The following is an 18,525-nucleotide window of genomic DNA, read 5'->3' on the forward strand; positions in this document are numbered from 1 at the left end:
TGCAATTGTTACACTCTATTAATACGCGGGGTAAACTCAGTTACGGCGAGTGTCCCAAGCTCCAGTCAGCCACAGACAACCTGCTGTCAGGGCCCACCTCATAATGCCTGCAATTGTTACACTCTATTAATACGCGGGGTAAACTCAGTTACGGCGAGTGTCCCAAGCTCCAGTCAGCCACAGACAAACTGCTGTCAGGGTCCACCTCATAGTGCCTGCAATTGTTACACTCTATTAATACGCGGGGTAAACTCAGTTACGGCGAGAGTGTCCCAAGCTCCAGTCAGCTACAGACAAACTGCTGTCAGGGTCCACCTCATAGTGCCTGCAATTGTTACACTCTATTAATACGCGGGGTAAACTCAGTTACGGCGAGTGTCCCAAGCTCCAGTCAGCCACAGACAACCTGCTGTCAGGGTCCACCTCATAATGCCTGCAATTGTTACACTCTATTAATACGCGGGGTAAACTCAGTTACGGCGAGAGTGTCCCAAGCTCCAGTCAGCCACAGACAACCTGGTGTCAGCGTCCACCTCATAGTGGCTGCAATTGTTATACTCGATTAAATACGCGGGGTAAACTCAGTTACGTCGAGAGTGGCCCAAGCTCCAGTCAGCCACAGACAAACTGCTGTCAGTGTCCACCTCATAGTGCCTACAATTCTTACTCTCTATTAATATGTGGGAGAAATCCAGTTACGTCGATTGTGTATAAGATTTAGAAGCCTGCATGCTCTTATAAAAAATAAAAAAAGGCAGACTAGAAAAAAACCTCTTATTTACTGAGCTTTAACGAAGCATGTCAACTTAGTGCGAGGGGGGTCCTGTCTTTCTGTCAACAAAATATCACGATAACTAATCTATATTGCTTATATATATATATATATATATATATATATATATATATATATATATATATATATATATATATAAGGTGACACTGAGTCATCAACGCTAACATTTTTTTGACAGCCAAACCGTAGCCTATGTTTAATTATTCCTAATAATATTATAAATCTAAAAGTGCTTTGTTTGTTTTGTTTTCACGTGAAAACTATTCACGTAATTTAATATGGGCATTCTTGCGAATCCTGGAATGAATATAGTCTATTCTTTTTTTAGAAAATTCTACCGGACTACACCCCACTGGTGTAAGCAAAAAAGTATAAAGAACTTTATTTTCGACTCTATAGTTGTGAAATATGACAGATATAATCAACTGTTCTGTGTAAACATTGTTATTATTTTCATTTTGTTTACATTTATAGTGAGTAAATTCTGTATGACTTTTCTTGCCGTTTTTAGATTTCAGTGATTAGGTAAGTACTCGACTACCTTATAAAATGCACTAAAACACAAGATGATCAGAATTTGACTCCTAATACTACCTTTGAAACAGTCGGCATGAACTATGCTAGATGGAAGTTCACTAGACTGTGCTTTGAACTAACGGATCAATTAGAACTTTAAATGTTCTAAAAAATATTAAAGATATTTTTCAGTCTATAAAGAAACAAACACGTAAATAAATAGTGTCATCGTTAATGTACTTTTAACTATTCCTTTTTAGCAAATATTAAGTATTAGATATAAAATACAAAGTTACTATCTAACTTTTACTATAAATTTAAAAACTAGAAAATCCATCTTAGTTGTATTTTGACCGGATTTAGACCTCTCTGATCCTACCTTAGATACTTTTTTAGAAACAAGAGTTCTTAAATAATAGCTGTTAGCAGCAATTTCGCTGAACACCTGAAGCAGTCGACTATGAATACTGTATTAATATATACTTAAAATATATACTTCCGTTTGTAATTTTTTTATAACTCCATCATTAATTACATCATAAGTGCGTTAATTGAAAATTGTAGAACTAGGATTTATCCACACTGGACTAAATTTCTTTTCAATTGTTAGTCAAATCTCTGGAGCTCTTGAATAAAATATTATAGAGATAAAAATTATGTTAAATTCCCGGGTAATTATAAAGAACTGTTTCACTCTCAGACTTCAAAGTCTCAAAACACTATCTTTAAATTAAAATCTAAAAGATTTAATCATGAAATTTGGAATATCTTCACAACTCCAATGATTATCACTTATCTCTAGAGTGTTTACAACGTCAATTAAAAATAATTCATCATACGAATCATGAAATTACGTGCCAAGCCTTGGGTTACTTACAATGTAAGACATAAATAAGAAATTTTGCCAAAATTCCATGTCTCGACGGGCTGGAAAATTTAATTTCTATCTATCTGGCCAAAGGTTGCGATGTCTTCACAACAAACTAAATTAAAGACTTGAAATTTTGCACAAAGTTATGTAACATCTATACAAGTAACATTGAGTCGATGATGGCACATGTTAGCTGAAGCATTAGCGAAATTTTTTCATTGGGCCTATGGGTAATCACGATGGCAAGAATACAATCGCAGAATAAATAAGTTTTGTAAACATATTGATAATTATCATGAAATTTTAAAACATGACATAGTAGCCTAACAAAATGTGCTTTGGACTTCAATTTTTGCATGCAACATCAACAAAGTCTGTTACGCGAGACGTGTTGTTCCGTACTCCTACCTTGTTTCTATATAGGCAATTCATAGTTCAATGGTGATGTATACCTCCCAATCGAACTAGGAATCTGCGTTAGCGAAACCTATCTTTTTTACAGGATATCTGAAGAATGGAATGAACATTAAATATTATTCATTTTTTTTATTATACTAGCCAGATTCGTCTTCTATCTGTGTCTTCCACAGGATATCTTGAGAGCGAGTACCCCACTAAGGATGATACTCTAGAAAACTTGATATTTAGTCTTAAAATTTATATGAAATTTGTTTATAAACTGGCAAGATTGACTCTGACGATGGTATATATTCTTTCATGGGATTTGACTATGCGTTAGCAAAGTCTATCTCTGAGGGGAATTCATATATGAATGAATTAAGCTATGGCCTTGAAGCTTGGATGAAAATTGATTTCTATAATGATAAGGTCGATGTCCCTTTATGATATTTCTAATGTTGCCATGATATCTTCTGTGATACGTCCTTTGCAGTCAAACAGTGGAGGGGGAAGTTCGAGGCACCGCAGTCACCCTGGCACGATACAGGTAACTAACTGGTAGTACTTTTTTGTGGCGGTTAGGTCAAAGCAGCTTTTCGGATAATGGGATAGACTATATCCTACCTGATGGAGACATAGCCTAAAAACTTAACAAAGTCTGTTACGCGATACGTGGTCTGACGTACTCCTATTTACTTATATCAGAATTTTTATTTTTATCAAGTTCGTTCTATATTAGTAACTGTCGTTTACCAAATAGAAGTCGGTCAACTTTACTACTGACTGCTTAGAAGGTGGTGAATTGTAAGCTAAAACATTTCTGATACCAGGATAGTTTGACCCGCTCCTCGATGTATTTTGCGATATCATCGGTTTGACACCCTTCTTCGATGAGTCCTTTATTGTATGTCACTTATAAGAGTTTTATAGTATCCGTCTCATCACAGGTACATTAACGAAACAGATTTCATTTATAGTTTCTTGAAATACAGCTTTCTAATTGTAGTTTCATAAGTCTCGTCTAATTTATTACAATTTAAAGTCGTATATGTAGATGATGACTATACAGAGTAACACCTAAGAGGGCAGAAAGAAACAATCAGTTTTATTTTCAAGATTTAATCGGTGGTGATAACGACGGTTTGAAAATCCATTTTACCATGTTGCGCTTGGAATAACCCAGGAGGGTCGTAGGTAACGTAAGAAATGTTATGAGAACAGTCACCTTGCTGATCCTTATCGTGTTATATGTGTTCGTATAATTTTATAACATGTAAATAGAGGTTAACATTTCAATATTTTTAGTAGCACCAAAAATTATACATACTACAAACAGTAATTTTCATTCTGTTATTAGTAGAGCACTCCCAATTTGAACAAGTTTTTCTTGTGTAATGGAAAGGTTATTTACTCTATAAAATAGAGGATAATTTAGTCAGAGTGTCTTATTAAGTTGACATCATATATTAAAACTAATTCAAATCGAAATGGCTTAGTTAAGTCTGTTCAACTTTTAACATACTTTCAATTAAACGTTAATTGATAAAAATATACATTCGATTTAATGTATGAAAATAGTCAAACGTATGAACCTCCAACTTCATGTTGGATAGATGCACACGAGCGTGGGCACAATTGCTTAAATTGGTGTAGGTGGAGCTCATGAAGTACACTAATGGATAATTGCATCACATAGATTCCTGTTGCTTGAAACACGTTGAAAAACACACAGACACAAACTATCATAAAATCTTAGGTACTAAATACACTACAATGATATCACTTCAGAATATTTAGATACAATTAAATATTACAGTGAGATGCCAGAAATCTGAGAAGATTTTGGTTAGTTTGACAGATCCTACTGGTGCAATTGTGCTCTTATTGCGGTTGATTTATGTACAATTTGTTATATTTATTTGTATATTGTATATTTAATTGTATCAAAATAATTTAAGTGATATATTTATAAAATTAACAATACCACCTGTGTAAGTAAGTACCCCTGAGTAAGCACTTTCCCAAATATACTCGTACTTGATATACCATTCGTTCATTATTTACCATTCGCAACTTTAACAGTCTAAAGGTATTATTAAAATACACTGGGAATCGATCATGATCATTGTTTGTTGTAGAATAACAAAAACAGTATTTGTTATTTATGATGTCCTTTATTAATGTTACTTGAGAGTAGTAAAATAAAGATTTCGGTGGCCATTTTGTACCGTAAGTTACCAAAACCCTATGTCTGTTGTAATGCAATAATCTCCATTTTATGAAATTATTAGTTGTTGTATATCAAGTGATTGTGTGGTTGTATCCCGTAGTGTCCACTACATTATTTCAGCCTAGACTAAGATGATTATTTAACGTGCAAAAAGTTTGTGCGACAAACCGAGATTCGAACCCGGGTCACTGGCATACCAGTTGAGACGGGTCATAATAAGTTGAGACATTAAAATTTGGTCAAAACTAAGTTGGTCAATTTCTTGACAATACGTTCAAGAAAACCAAAATTTTGCGCGCTCTTGATAACAATGCTGAAACACAAAAATATAAGTAATTGTTTTCTCCCATAAGTATGTATAAAATAGTGTATGCAACACTTGATATGCATTTATATCTAAAGTATCTGAGAATAGGTAGACTGCTTATATTAATTTCAATGAAGGAATAAAGCAAATAACGTTTATACGAAATTTATACTTACTGCAACTACAAAATGTGCTGAGACCATACAAATCAGTCGATCTATTCCAGCTTGCCACACGTAGAAGGATGTACTCACGAGGATGGACACTACATTAAATGTCGGTGAGTAGAAGCTCTGGCAAGTTGCCATGTCTGAAGACACTTACTCAATTTGGGAACGGTGCTGTGCACTAATTGTCACTGAATTAGTATTACTTTAACCTTCGTGAGTGTCTCATTGAGGTACAGCTTTCACTGACTTAATTTGAAAATGCATCACATGATATGCCAACCGTAGGGCATTAATAAACTTAAATAGCTATATCATAGGGTACATATTATAAAAGTAAAAATTACGAGGATTTCAAAACTGTGAGTTACAATATTATGGGACACGACTGGCCTGGGTTCGCTGTGCTCGTTCGCTTCAACATTAAAGACAACGGAAATGTTGCATTAAAATCCATAAGCATTTTAATTTAATTTTAATGCTTTTATTATAGAGAGTTTTCCACACCCGTTTTTTTTCATTAAAGACGAATATTGTAAAATGTTAATTGTTGAATATTTGTTATACTAAAAATATAATATCTGTTCTATAAAATCTCAAAGTATTGTTTTATATTAAATTAAATATTACGAATATAATAAGACAATACACTACAAGTAATAATTTTGAAGTCTCCAAAATAACTTTCTTTTAAAAACATTACCTTACAGGGTGGAAAAATTTAAGATTAGATCTGGATTAAGAAAGAAAAGTTTCAGGACAATATGGGAAATAGTCAAATATAAACCGGTTTTTGTTTCCCTGTGAAGCAGATATACTAGTCCAACCCATACGATGTTATTTGTCTTGCCATTTGATATATTGTTTTATACAAAATGTCGTAGTACCGTTTGTGACAGTGCAAGACTAAGTACATCAATCCTCTCCCCCAAACTTCAATCCTCCCACTGCTCTACTGTGCAGTACTTTATTCAAAAAGTAATTACATTAGGCAATGGTCCAGTTTATATTTGACTCACCCTCGTACAAAAAAAATAGAAACACTATAAGGTATTGCTGAATGAGTGGTATATTTTCATACTTATGACAAAAATGAATGTTAAAAGTAGTTTTTGCATATCAATCAAGCTAAATATAAAAACACAAATAAACGACCAATAGAAGAGTACTACTGTGCAATAAAAAAATGGTTTCCTTTGAAAGAAACAGAGTCATTTTACCTTATCGGCTTTGCAACCTCCCCTGTTTAGCTCTTTAGCTTTATAGTAAAAAATACAAAGTCTATATTTTAACCTTGCAATTGTGTAATTTACCTTCGTGGTATAATGCAGATTAAAGACATAAGATATAGTATTTTAAACCGTATTATTTCTTTATTAAGTCATTACTTTAATAATCATTAAGAGACTGTAATTAGTGGTGTGCCTAAATTGATTGTAATGTATGTACACAGTGAATTAATGATCATGATTAACAACAATAGCCTAAGGAAAAAACAAAACTGGAAAGGACATTGGAGGTGGGTCTTTTGTGTACCTCGACACGTTCTTCATGTTTATAGATACGTCTGATTTACAGAAAGAGGATTATATGAAATAGATTCCAAGAATTTGCAATTATAAAGCATTCTAAAAGAGGTAAAGGCCGGTGAATTGGAAACATTTACTTTTCTACACTTTATAAATAAAATTTGTTTACTTTCCTTATTTAACTTAGCATTAAAAGCATCAGTAAATCAATGGGCATGGATAAAAAGTTGGACAAATGACAAGTTTACGGAAACACTAGAACTACAAATATAACCAAACGTTTGTGAAATATAAGCAGCGTAGTGTTCTAAGGCTTTTAGAACAGTTTCTTATGGAAGAACCATCGATGGTAATTTAAATTTTATAAAACAAAAATGTTGACCTTGGTGTCCGCAGTTGCACTCAATTGATGACTTACAATCATAAAATTATACATAATAGGTACATTGTAGATAAGATGAAAAGAAGAAATGATGACAGCAGTAACGGGACACTCGGTTGTCTGCTTATGAGCTCAGCTAACATGGAATGGACAGCAGGCTCCAAGATAACTGAAACCACAAGACATGTATTAGATACATTAACAAAGAATATATCATACGAAACATGTATACAATTATGTTCCGTTATCTTGTACACAAACAAATAGTCTGTGAATTCTTGTATCTCTTCAACAGAGTGTTATTAAAACTGTTTTAAGTTGGGGTGTGACCTTTTGGTGAAAAATTCTTAGGGATATGGTTCCCAATCTACTCATGTAATTAATGCATAAAACTATCGACATTTATGTTTAATTTTTGGAAAATGCTAAACACATTATCAACGAAAGTTAAAAATTCTGAATTTTGTAATTTAAAAGTTTTATAAAACGGACCGAAAGTCTGGTCTTCAAACAGGGAATTCATTACAAACGCTAATTCGAATGGAACTACATGTGTCCAGTATTGCCTGCAACCGGCGTTGTTGATCGGGAGTATTATTGGGGATTAGGAGCGCCTTTATGATTATGCTAGAAGCTTGGGTTCTCCAAGAAATCCTTGGGACTATAAAATGCGCATGCCGTTCACGTCATCTCAATCTCAAGTAAATCGGCTACAGGCAATTAATGTCAAACACTAAACTGAGTGTTTGGCATCTATTGTTTGAGTGTTTGTCACTATTCATCGCATTTTTAATCCAATATGACGTAACCTGTGGAACAGTGATATTTCATTGGAATTAGTCCAATTTTTTTATTCCCAATTTGAATATATTCAAATATATTCTATTAACCAATATGACACGATATATAATAATATTTCGAGTGTCGGTCCTATGGTGGCGCGTTTGGTGATAGGACCAGTTTGAAATATTCGCAATACAATTGAGTTATAGAGGATTGATGCTTGAGTTTAATTAATATTGAAAATAAAAAAAAATTAAACTCCTGTTTTTCGAATTCCGATTCAACAATTCACTTATGGCAATGAATGTTGGATATGAATGGAATTGTCATTATGTTTTATACTTTTAGCTGAGTTTCATAGACATAGATCCTTAAGTGATCTATTTATATGATCTTATCTACACAGATGTGTGGCCTCTGTGAAGAATATTATTATAATAATTACCATTAGCTTAAGCAACTGTTCATTGGGTGAAACAGTCTCTTGACTTTGATCTGTGGGAGGAGGGACCTTTTTTAAAATTAAAAAAAAAAAAAAAAACTACTAGAGACTTACTCTCCTGCGATGTCACACTTGTAAGGAAGGAATTCAGCAACATCGTCTTCGAAGATAGCAAGAGCACATTTCTGGAAGTGACGACATTCTCCTGACATGTAGTTTACGTTGCATTTTCCGAAAGTTTCTTCACCCTGAAAATTCAAATTCATTTGAAATAAACAATAACTTGATATAAAATCATATATTTCCATTAAAAAACTAATAATTGATATTTATGTTAAGAGAAAAATTACGGACCGAAAGCTAATATATATGTATATCATATAGGTAACTTTTTTCAAAGTTTAAATTTTAATAGTGCAAAATTTATTAAAGAAGTAATCCAATTTATTTAGCTGAATGTAAGTTTTAAATATCTTTATCTAATTCAATTTGATGCATAGTTTTCGATTATGATAAATTTTCCACATTTTTAGTATTAGTTCTTAGGTTATTATTAATTAACTATAGGTGTGAGCAGAATGCTATACATTTTGAGTAACACAGTTTAAATCTTGTGTTACATCGCCCTTGCCGTGGAGAGCCATCTTTAGTCAAGGATGTTAAACTGAAACTGCTATATCAGTAGAGTGATATTATATTATGAAGTTGGCCTCGCTCTTTACAGCGAAACTGAAATATCTCTAGTTTTCTATTGTGTAAGCTTTGACACTTTGACTCACTTTGAATCGGAAAATGTGGGACAAAATCATTATTAATAGTAATGTATTTTATTTTGAGAATAAGTTCTGAAGAAATGATAAATGAAGGATTAAACCAAATAATTTTAACTCACCGGTTTTAGAGCCAGATTGTAGGAATGTTCTTTGAGTGTCACGCTGACATGGTCTGCTGCGTCATCAGTCAGGTATTCCTTCAACCAAGTGATTTTCTTCAAATCCGTTTTTTCCAAAGGAGGTGCTAAAATACAGATAATATTGATTATTATACAGGGTTAGCCAGTGAAACAGGAAGATTGGAGATGGCCATGTCAGTTGGAATGTGAGTGGTGGGAGTAATAGTGGCCGGCTCATTCAGGGCCTAGTATCATGTTACTAGGCCCTGGGCTCATTTCTACCTGCGTGTTCCGCCATTTAGTTGAGATGGATCGTTGGACGGGTGAACATCGCGGCTACGCGGTTAAAGCGTATTATACGAATGGTGAGAGTTTGGTGAAAACGCGACGTGCTTTTCAACGCCATTTCAACATACCGCGCAACAGGCCTGTTCCTTCGGATAACGCAATTCGTTCGTGGATAAACAACCTTGAACAAACTGGATCAACGTTTAAAAAACAAGGTGGGAGTGCAAAAAACCGTTCTAACCCCTCAAAATATCGCTACTGTTCAACAGGCAATGCTCAGAAGTCCACAACGATCTGCCAAACAACATAAAGAGCCTGAGTTTCATGGCTATAAGTAACACTTCGGTGAGAAGGATTCTTCATCAAGATTTAAATTTTTACCCATACAAAATACAGATCGTGCAATCTCTCAAACCAACTGACCATCAGAAACGATTACAGTTTTGTGGGAAAATGGCCAGAAGACTTGAAGAAAATGTCGACCAAGTAAACAACTTGTGGATGAGCGATGAGGCGCATTTCCACCTCTCTGGTTTTGTTAATAAACAAAACTTCAGATACTGGTCTGAGGAAACCCCTGGCGCACTTCATGAAACGCCTCTTCATGCTGAAAACGTGACGGTTTGGTGCGCAATGTCAGCAAGAGGAATCATAGGCCCATTTTTTCTTTGAGGGTAGCAATGGAAGTGCTGTGACTGTTAACTCTGTGCGTTACGTTGCAATGATTCAGAACTTTCTTACGCCACAACTTTCCCGTTTTCCAGTAAATGAACACACAATGTTCCAGCAAGATGGGGCAACAAGCCAAACTGCAAGAGTTGCTATGAATGCTGTGAATGCTTTGTTTCCAGGTGGCGTCATTCCCCCTTGGCCCCCTCGCTCTCCAGATTTGACAGCCTGTGACTTTTTTCTATGGGGTTATTTAAAAAACAACAGTTTTTCAGAAAGATCCACCTAGAACTATCCCTGCCCTAAAAAAACGAATTCGGGACGAAATCGAAGGAATACCAGTCAATATGCTGCAAAATGTCATGAGAAACTTCCAGGCCCGGCTGCAGCAGTGCATAGATTCCAATGGAGGACATATGACAAGTGTTATATTCGAAAAATAATTTTTTCACTTATTGTACAGTAAATGGCTACCTTTTTTCTTTATATTTATAACCATTAAATAATAAAATTAATTTTCTTAAAGAATTAGTTACTTATTTAAATCTTCCCGTTTCACTGGCTAACCCTGTATATTAAATCTTTAGTATTTGGTTTTAGATAATAACGTTATGAAGATCAAAATGGTTAATTTCTTACGAAACGTGTGCATATTAACACAACCTGTAAACAACCGGTAAACAACCTGTTAATATGTTTAGATTAATGTGTGTATCAGACTAAACACTTTCTGATGTTTAGTCTTATCAGAAATAGAGTTCACTATCTCCTGAACGTATCATATACTATCTCACATTAAATCTGGAACATCTGCTATGCAGTGCTTTATTCAAGTGATGCGATATGTCTACAGTTCTACTTAATTTAAATTACAGAATTAAGAACATATACTTGAGTCTTCAATTATTAAGGTTTTAAAAGTTCAAAACGACTATCGTAAAATAATGTTCTATAATATTGTTATTTGTAACATAATTTATGACATACAGAGCATGTGTAACATAAGTTACACAGGCTCAGATAGATAATTTATCTACAAAAAACCCTATATCATACTTTTGGGCCTTATAATATGAGTTAGTTTTTCAATGGAATATAATTAATTACGTGTAGATTAGTATTAACAGATTACTTATAAAATGAGAATCAAAATTAAAAGTCTAGAGATTATAAATGACACTCAATATAAGCAGACAACTAAATTAATTTAATATTTTAATATTATAATATAATTTGCCGCAACTCTTGTCCCAAAACTATACATTAACTGCGTCCATAGATAATAAAAAATAATAAAATAAAGTTGAATTGTTTTTTAAAATGTTCTGTGATGGATTTTGCAAAACTAAAGCCCACTCTATGATTTTCCTAAATGTTCAAATTTGTAAATGTAAATTGTGTGTGCTTTTTGAGGCTCTTCGTTACATTATTCACTTGAAAGTTTGTTATTCGTGCTAACAATTATTGAGCAAATGGATTTCAAAAACGCAGGAGTCGACAGTAAGGCTTTATGATTTATATTTGATTTCACATAGTGGCATGGAAGTGTGGATATTGCATAAATTTCAGATTTTTAGTTGATCTACTGTAAACCAGCATTATATTAGCATAGTATAAGAATACTATTTACACAAAGACTATTCTACTACCAATAGAAAATAGTTATGTTATTTTGAATAAATATCTAGAATTGTATTATTTGAATTGGTAGTCTGTACCTTGTTTTAATGGCGTAAACTCTGCTACTGTCTTGCTCCCGTCAGGCTTTTCAATTACCAACGAAGTAAGTGACGTCATAAAAGAGTACTGAAATCAAAAGATCTTATTTAAGATAAGAATATTTGTTTCATTTTCACTTTAAAAGTTTTAGTATCAACACCCTTAATATTATACCCGGTTACACTTCTGTATAATATTACTTCTTTAATAATGCTATTTATGATATACAGCAGGTTAAAATGGTCTTGTACTTATCAGCAGAGCAACTTACCTAATTTTAGGTCACCAGTGCTTTTAATATGACAATAGCTCATATAATTTCAAAAATCTAACACTAGGTTTTTGATTTTCGATTAATTTTATTTTTTTCAAAAAATGATTTTCTGAGCTTCTGAAACACTTATACCGTTAAACTGTTTTTATTTAGGTACCAAGATTCGCTTGGTTGCTTAGCACCTCTTAAGTATCGTGTACTACAAGGTTCCAAACTGAACAATTTTCTGGTTTTTATTAATAAATTGTGTTTGAGAAAATGTTAGAAAAAGTTTTCCTTTTATGCTGATGGTTATTCCCGTTGTTCTTCTATGAAACATTGCTTGTTTGAAATAAAATTCAATCATATTTGGACAAAATAAATTAAAACGTTCGTATTGATAATGAAATACATTAAAAAATTAAACGCTTTTATTTTAAAAGCGGAGTTAAGTTGTCAATCTTTCTATACCACTCACACTCGAATGGGGTTAAGTAGTAGTAGTGGTATATACAGGGGTGCTGAAAAGTCCCGGGACGGTCTAATAACTTTTGAACTAATTACAATAAAAGAACCAAAATTTACATCAAGCTTTTGCTCATATAAAACTATTATTTTATGTATTTCACCATGATATCCTGCTTATGGGGGACGTCCCGCTAGGGGTTGGTGAAAATTTTTAAATAGAAGCATAGGTCGAGTCGTACATCAAATTAAAGCTCTTTTAATTAGAAACATTTTGGCGAAAATCTGACGTAAAACAGTTGACGCATTACAAAATGGCGGACACTCAAAGATTATAAAATACAGAATTTTTCAAATGCAAACATTCTGGTTGTTAGAGAAAACTGAGACACTTAATCTTTTATTTTACTTCAAATCACTTACCAAAACAGTTATAACAAATGTTCAAAGTCTTTGCCTTCAGTTTGCTGACAATATACCAATCGATTGTAGAACGCTGATATCGCATTGTTTAAAGCTTGGACAGGAACACCCTGAGCTTCTCTTACAATACGGTTTCTCAACTCATCCAAATTTTGAGGTTTTGTTTTAAACACTTTTTCTTTGAGGTAGCCCCAAAAGAAGTAGTCTAAAGGGGACAAATCTGGAGAACGGGCAGGCCATTCTATTGTTCCCCTTCTACCAATCCACTTACGTGGAAAGACATTGTCTAAATAATGTCTTACATGTACGCCATAATGTGGAGGGGCTCCATCTTGCTGAAACCAGATATTTTCATTAAACAGATGCCTTACCTCATCACATGATCTAATACGGTCACCAAACCCGCGCATCATTAATAAAGTTATTCTTTCTCTCTCGGAAAGCGCCAAAGCAAAATAAACTAGCACTACTGAAACTACTTGCAAAATTAGGGCTTGAAGACTTCTAAGTGACTGAGTTGATAAAACAACTGTATCTGTCAGCTGGCAATTTCATTGTTGTCTTTTTGGTCTTGTTTGCTCCAGCTGATTACCTTCCAGATAAGGAAGGTAATAACCTTACCTGCTGATAAGGAATTTCCAGATAAACAATGCGATATCAGCGTTCTACAATCGATTGGTATATTGTCAGCAAACTGAAGGCAAACACTTTGAACATTTGTTATAACTGTGTTGGTAAGTGATTTGAAGTAAAAGAAGTAAAATAAAAGATTAAGTGTCTCAGTTTTCTCTAACAACCAGAATGTTTGCATTTGAAAAATTCTGTATTTTATAATCTTTGAGTGTCCGCCATTTTGTAATGCGTCAACTGTTTTACGTCAGATTTTCGCCAAAATGTTTCTAATTAAAAGAGCTTTAATTTGATGTACGACTCGACCTATGCTTCTATTTAAGAATTTTCACCAACCCCTAGCGGGACGTCCCCCATAAGCAGGATATCATGGTGAAATACATAAAATAATAGTTTTATATGAGCAAAAGCTTGATGTAAATTTTTATATATTTATAATATAAAATTGACTATAATAAGATATATTATTAATTAATATAATTTCTTTGGGTACTAAAACAACATTTTTTTTAAATGGCATACTTGTGGATTTTAACATCAATAATAAAAGCTATTCGTCATATTGTAAGGTTAACATCATTGCTTTTTACCATGAATAATACAGTTACTTTTTACAAATAATTTTAGTTACAAAGTCCAATAATTATTTTTTCTATAAATTACTGTGGGAGTAACGTGATTTCATCCAGTGCGTAATTTCGCCTTCAAGATTTACTTCCCTCTATTCTAGTTTACGTTTACGGAGATTAGTGATGAAACTAATGTGAGCGTAAAGGATAAGTAATTAACAACGGAGGGAGTAACCCTCTAGAGGCACTCCGCCAGTAGTTAAGAGCCGTTAAAAAACGTCAAGTTAAAAATAAATATTCTCATTTTTACTCTTGAAATATTTGGTTGATGTGTAACTTCTGTGTCACTTCCCTATGCATTAATGCTTTGACGCACTGGTCGTTTTTAAAGTGGTTAATTGTGTATACCAACTTGACTACTTGTGCTATTTAGGTAATTAATGCTTCTGTGCATCCACTCAGTTTCTTCATTCACTTCACGGTAAGTACATTGCTTCCCACAATACAGTATAATGAATTATGAATAGACTACTTGGAATCCAGTAAACCTATACGAGAAATAACATTTGATTTTGGTTGATTTAATGGTATTTACTTTTAGAGCCAGATTCTCAATTTTCTCTTCAAGTGAACTCTTGTCACTGTCCTCCGGCAGACGATGTAGCTCACCCAGAAGTTGTCGCAGCTTGAGGAAAGCAAACGTCTTCTCCGCAGAGTTGCCTGTACATATAAAACGGTTCTTCGTATAAATTTTCATTCAATTTTGTTAAATGAATCTAATTATTATAACAAATATGAAAAATATTCATCTGGAAATAATGTATACATTAAATTAAAAATATGTGAGTATCATAAAATGATGTTTGTAATTAAGTTCACTTTCATGCTAATATCCTTGTTTTATGACGTTTCTTAGATACCTATCACGTAACTTTGTATAGGTAGGAACAAAACTACCTATGGATTTAATACTCTATTCCTTAATCCTTTTATGTATATTTTGTAAAACAATGCCTATTATTAGCATCAAGTTTATGTTAGTACTAATAATATTTCCGCTAAATATTGACCTCAGTCACATATATAAACCGAAGATTAATACTCACTACTCGCATATTTACTTTTGGTTAAATGATTACAGTATAAAACTTTAGAATTTTTCATATTTTAATATAATTCGACTTAAACATCAGAGGACGACTGAAATTAAATCTCTTAAACGAACTAGACATACCGTTTCAGTATGGCAGTATTATAAAATTATTACTTATATTTTATTATATCACACATCACCTAAACCAATGAAACGTCTTTATCGCAGGAAATATTTATACAAAGTAGAAATATAAACTTTCAACGTTAATGTACGACATTTCAATACTTGTTCACTAACTAAAATTTGCCTGTACCATGATGACTATAAACGCAGTTCATACACCTCACCAAGGTGTTTTATATGTGTAATCCTAAATGACTATGAGGCTAAGTTAGGTTTCATAGCAGTGTTCAAATAATAAGAGTTCCGGTGCGTTAGAGAGGGTACTACCAGGGCCTAGTATCAGGGTACTACAGCACAAGAGTGCGCTGAGGTTAAATCTTGTTACCTCACCGCACTTTTAACCTTCACTTTCTACTCATATATTATATAATAATAATTTGTATTCCATGAATGGATACAAATTAAATGTCACACATTTACATCACATTATCTTCCTCAGTTTGTTTACAAATTAATTTATTATGTGATTTTCTCTTTGCCATCCTGGTTACCCACAAAAGCAATATGAAAATATTCGCTAAGAATCAGCTAAATGATACGAACCGACATGCTCTATAATCGAAATCAATATATAAATGAATCTTCATGCAAACTTCAAAGCTTCAAACAAGTTTTTTGGTTAGTTCGTTTTCGAGAATATCGTAGGCTACAGAGAGACAGAGAGATATGAAATTATAAGTACCACGGGTTACTGCTTTTCTAACACAGTCAATGAATTCGATTTTTGTAATGAAGAAAACATTAGTTCAGTGTATACTCTATTGCTGTACAGTAGTTCCTTAAAAGTAGTCCGCGATGAACTAGAATGCCTTAAGTGTATATATTAACATTACAACTTCCTATATATTTTTCATTATCAAAAACGATATCTAACACGTACATGTATATACTCGTGTATATATATATATATATATATATATATATATATATATATATATATATATATATATATATATAGCTGTGTGACGTAATTTGTTCTTAGATTTTTCATTTATAATAATTTGAATATCAATATAATAGCCGACGACAAAAGCTTATTGAACTAACCTTACATAATTTATAATTGTTAACAGTTTTATAAAGTTCTATATGATTAATAATAAATAAATATTCTAAATTTACTTTCAAATGTTAAATGTACTTACCCGCAACTTTGCGTCCCACAGGTATAGAATGGTTGTAAGTTTCACTGACGCTTGGGATGTTAGCTGTAAGCTCTCCAATAGTATCGTTCTCCGTGACCGCATCCTTTAATTTGCCGGCAACCGCAATCTCCATTCCCCTAAAGAACACGGGGAATTCGTGTCTAGTCACTTCTTCTACCTGAAAATAGCTGATTTTTACATTGGCTGAAAAAAACCTCAGATGAACTGATATGAGGTGACTGACTACAATAACTGATTGTCCATCAGTTATTGCACCTTAAACCACAAGCCGGGGAATCAAGGAAAGCAGGCGAACACATGACAATTGCAAAATGTCATACACAACAATGCACCAAAGACGTAGTACAATCTTTTCGAATTAACGCATGCAACAATGTTAAAAAGTCAACTTAAAGCACTTTACCATCCCATATCCATACTACGAGGTCATAAAGTTTGATTTGAAAGCAATGTTTAAATATTATCTCCATTGCACTAATCAGGTTGGATTCGTACCTTGTCAATCTGTAATAAAGACTAATATTTCTTTTGTTTATGCTATTAAGTAATGGTGCCTTAGTAATAAAGTACTGTATATTTAATATTTTATAAATAACGTTTTTAAAATTATATTCCAACTAAAATCTCCAATCGTACCATCGGAGTATTACTAGAATAATAATTATGGGTGACAACAATAATTACGGACTCGAATGAAATAAGAAATATTAATACTTTTAATACATTATAAATTTAAAATATACTTTCAATACTGAGCTTAGAGATATTCTATACTATTATCCAGTATGATGTTGTTTTCTTTTCCAAGCGTTCTCTTATTATCCTTGGATAATAGTATAGAATATCTCTATGCTCAGTATTGAAAGTACATTTTTATCAATTATTTTATTAAAAATAATTGATAAAAACCATATTATCCTGGGTTGAAGACGCTATAAATATGCAGATTGGTTAGATTTATTGGTGATTGGCTTCAGGCATTAACGATAAAGCTGGCTTTACCTGTTTGGGTCATCATTTGTCGATTAAGATTATGATTATATATTATATAGGGAGTCAAAAATACTTCAAGTTATTATGTGTTAGCAAACTGTTGACGGTATACAAACCGAAAGACCTAGATGATAGACAATGGAGATGGACTGACTCAAAAAGATAAGGGCAACGAGCCATCCAATGCATCGATAAAACCAAAGTAAGGTCGTATGAAATACAACAAATTGTTCATAGTTCCCTTATATCAGACGGAAAATTCAATATTTACCTTAGTCGGGAAGTAAGTGAAGGCCAGGTCTGTCAGAACTGGAGATGCGACGTGTTTGTAATAATATACTATTTGTTGAGAAGCATCCTCATCTCTGTAAACCTTCCATACAAAACCATGATTGTTCAAGGATAGCTTGCGTAGGAATTCGTAATCTGCATAGTATCCGAAAGCTAAGCTGTATATAGGAACGCTGGAACAAGCAGTGAACGTAATGAACAAAATCTGTTTGTGTACGAAGTTTAAATCCACACTTTAAATCTGTTGTTACAACTGATAAATATAGTTACAAATTTTACAATCTCAAATTTATATATATATATATATATAAATAAATTAATATTATGTTGAGATTATAGTAGCTATGGACATAGAGCACGTCAGGTATTTCTAGTGATCACGATAGTGAAACTTGAGAAAAAATCACATTCAAAGGGATAAAAATTATAGTTTCCTATTATACAGGACAGTATAATGTATAATTACTTA

General features: G+C 33.1%; 2 protein-coding genes across 2 annotated transcripts in view; both read right to left on the minus strand.

Annotated features, from left to right (window-relative positions):
• Positions 1 to 5,417, minus strand: part of LOC124365093 (inter-alpha-trypsin inhibitor heavy chain H3-like) — a 54,371-nt gene extending 48,954 nt beyond the window's left edge. Inside the window, exon 1 of the mRNA XM_046821032.1 lies at positions 5,293 to 5,417. The gene's annotated coding sequence lies outside the window, so the exon portion shown is untranslated. The remainder of the gene's footprint in view (positions 1 to 5,292) is intronic.
• A 917-nt stretch (positions 5,418 to 6,334) lies between these two features.
• Positions 6,335 to 18,525, minus strand: part of LOC124365100 (inter-alpha-trypsin inhibitor heavy chain H4-like) — a 34,571-nt gene continuing 22,380 nt past the window's right edge. Inside the window, exons 11-17 of the mRNA XM_046821045.1 lie at positions 18,037 to 18,229; positions 16,752 to 16,929; positions 14,923 to 15,047; positions 11,987 to 12,074; positions 9,312 to 9,436; positions 8,534 to 8,667; positions 6,335 to 7,363 (exon numbers count right to left, since the gene is read on the minus strand). Of these exons, the coding sequence (XP_046677001.1) occupies positions 7,327 to 7,363; positions 8,534 to 8,667; positions 9,312 to 9,436; positions 11,987 to 12,074; positions 14,923 to 15,047; positions 16,752 to 16,929; positions 18,037 to 18,229 (880 nt within the window). The 3' untranslated portion in view covers positions 6,335 to 7,326. The remainder of the gene's footprint in view (positions 7,364 to 8,533; positions 8,668 to 9,311; positions 9,437 to 11,986; positions 12,075 to 14,922; positions 15,048 to 16,751; positions 16,930 to 18,036; positions 18,230 to 18,525) is intronic.

The sequence above is a fragment of the Homalodisca vitripennis genome, chromosome 1 (genome assembly GCF_021130785.1).
Source record: "Homalodisca vitripennis isolate AUS2020 chromosome 1, UT_GWSS_2.1, whole genome shotgun sequence".
Lineage (NCBI taxonomy): Eukaryota > Metazoa > Arthropoda > Insecta > Hemiptera > Cicadellidae > Homalodisca > Homalodisca vitripennis.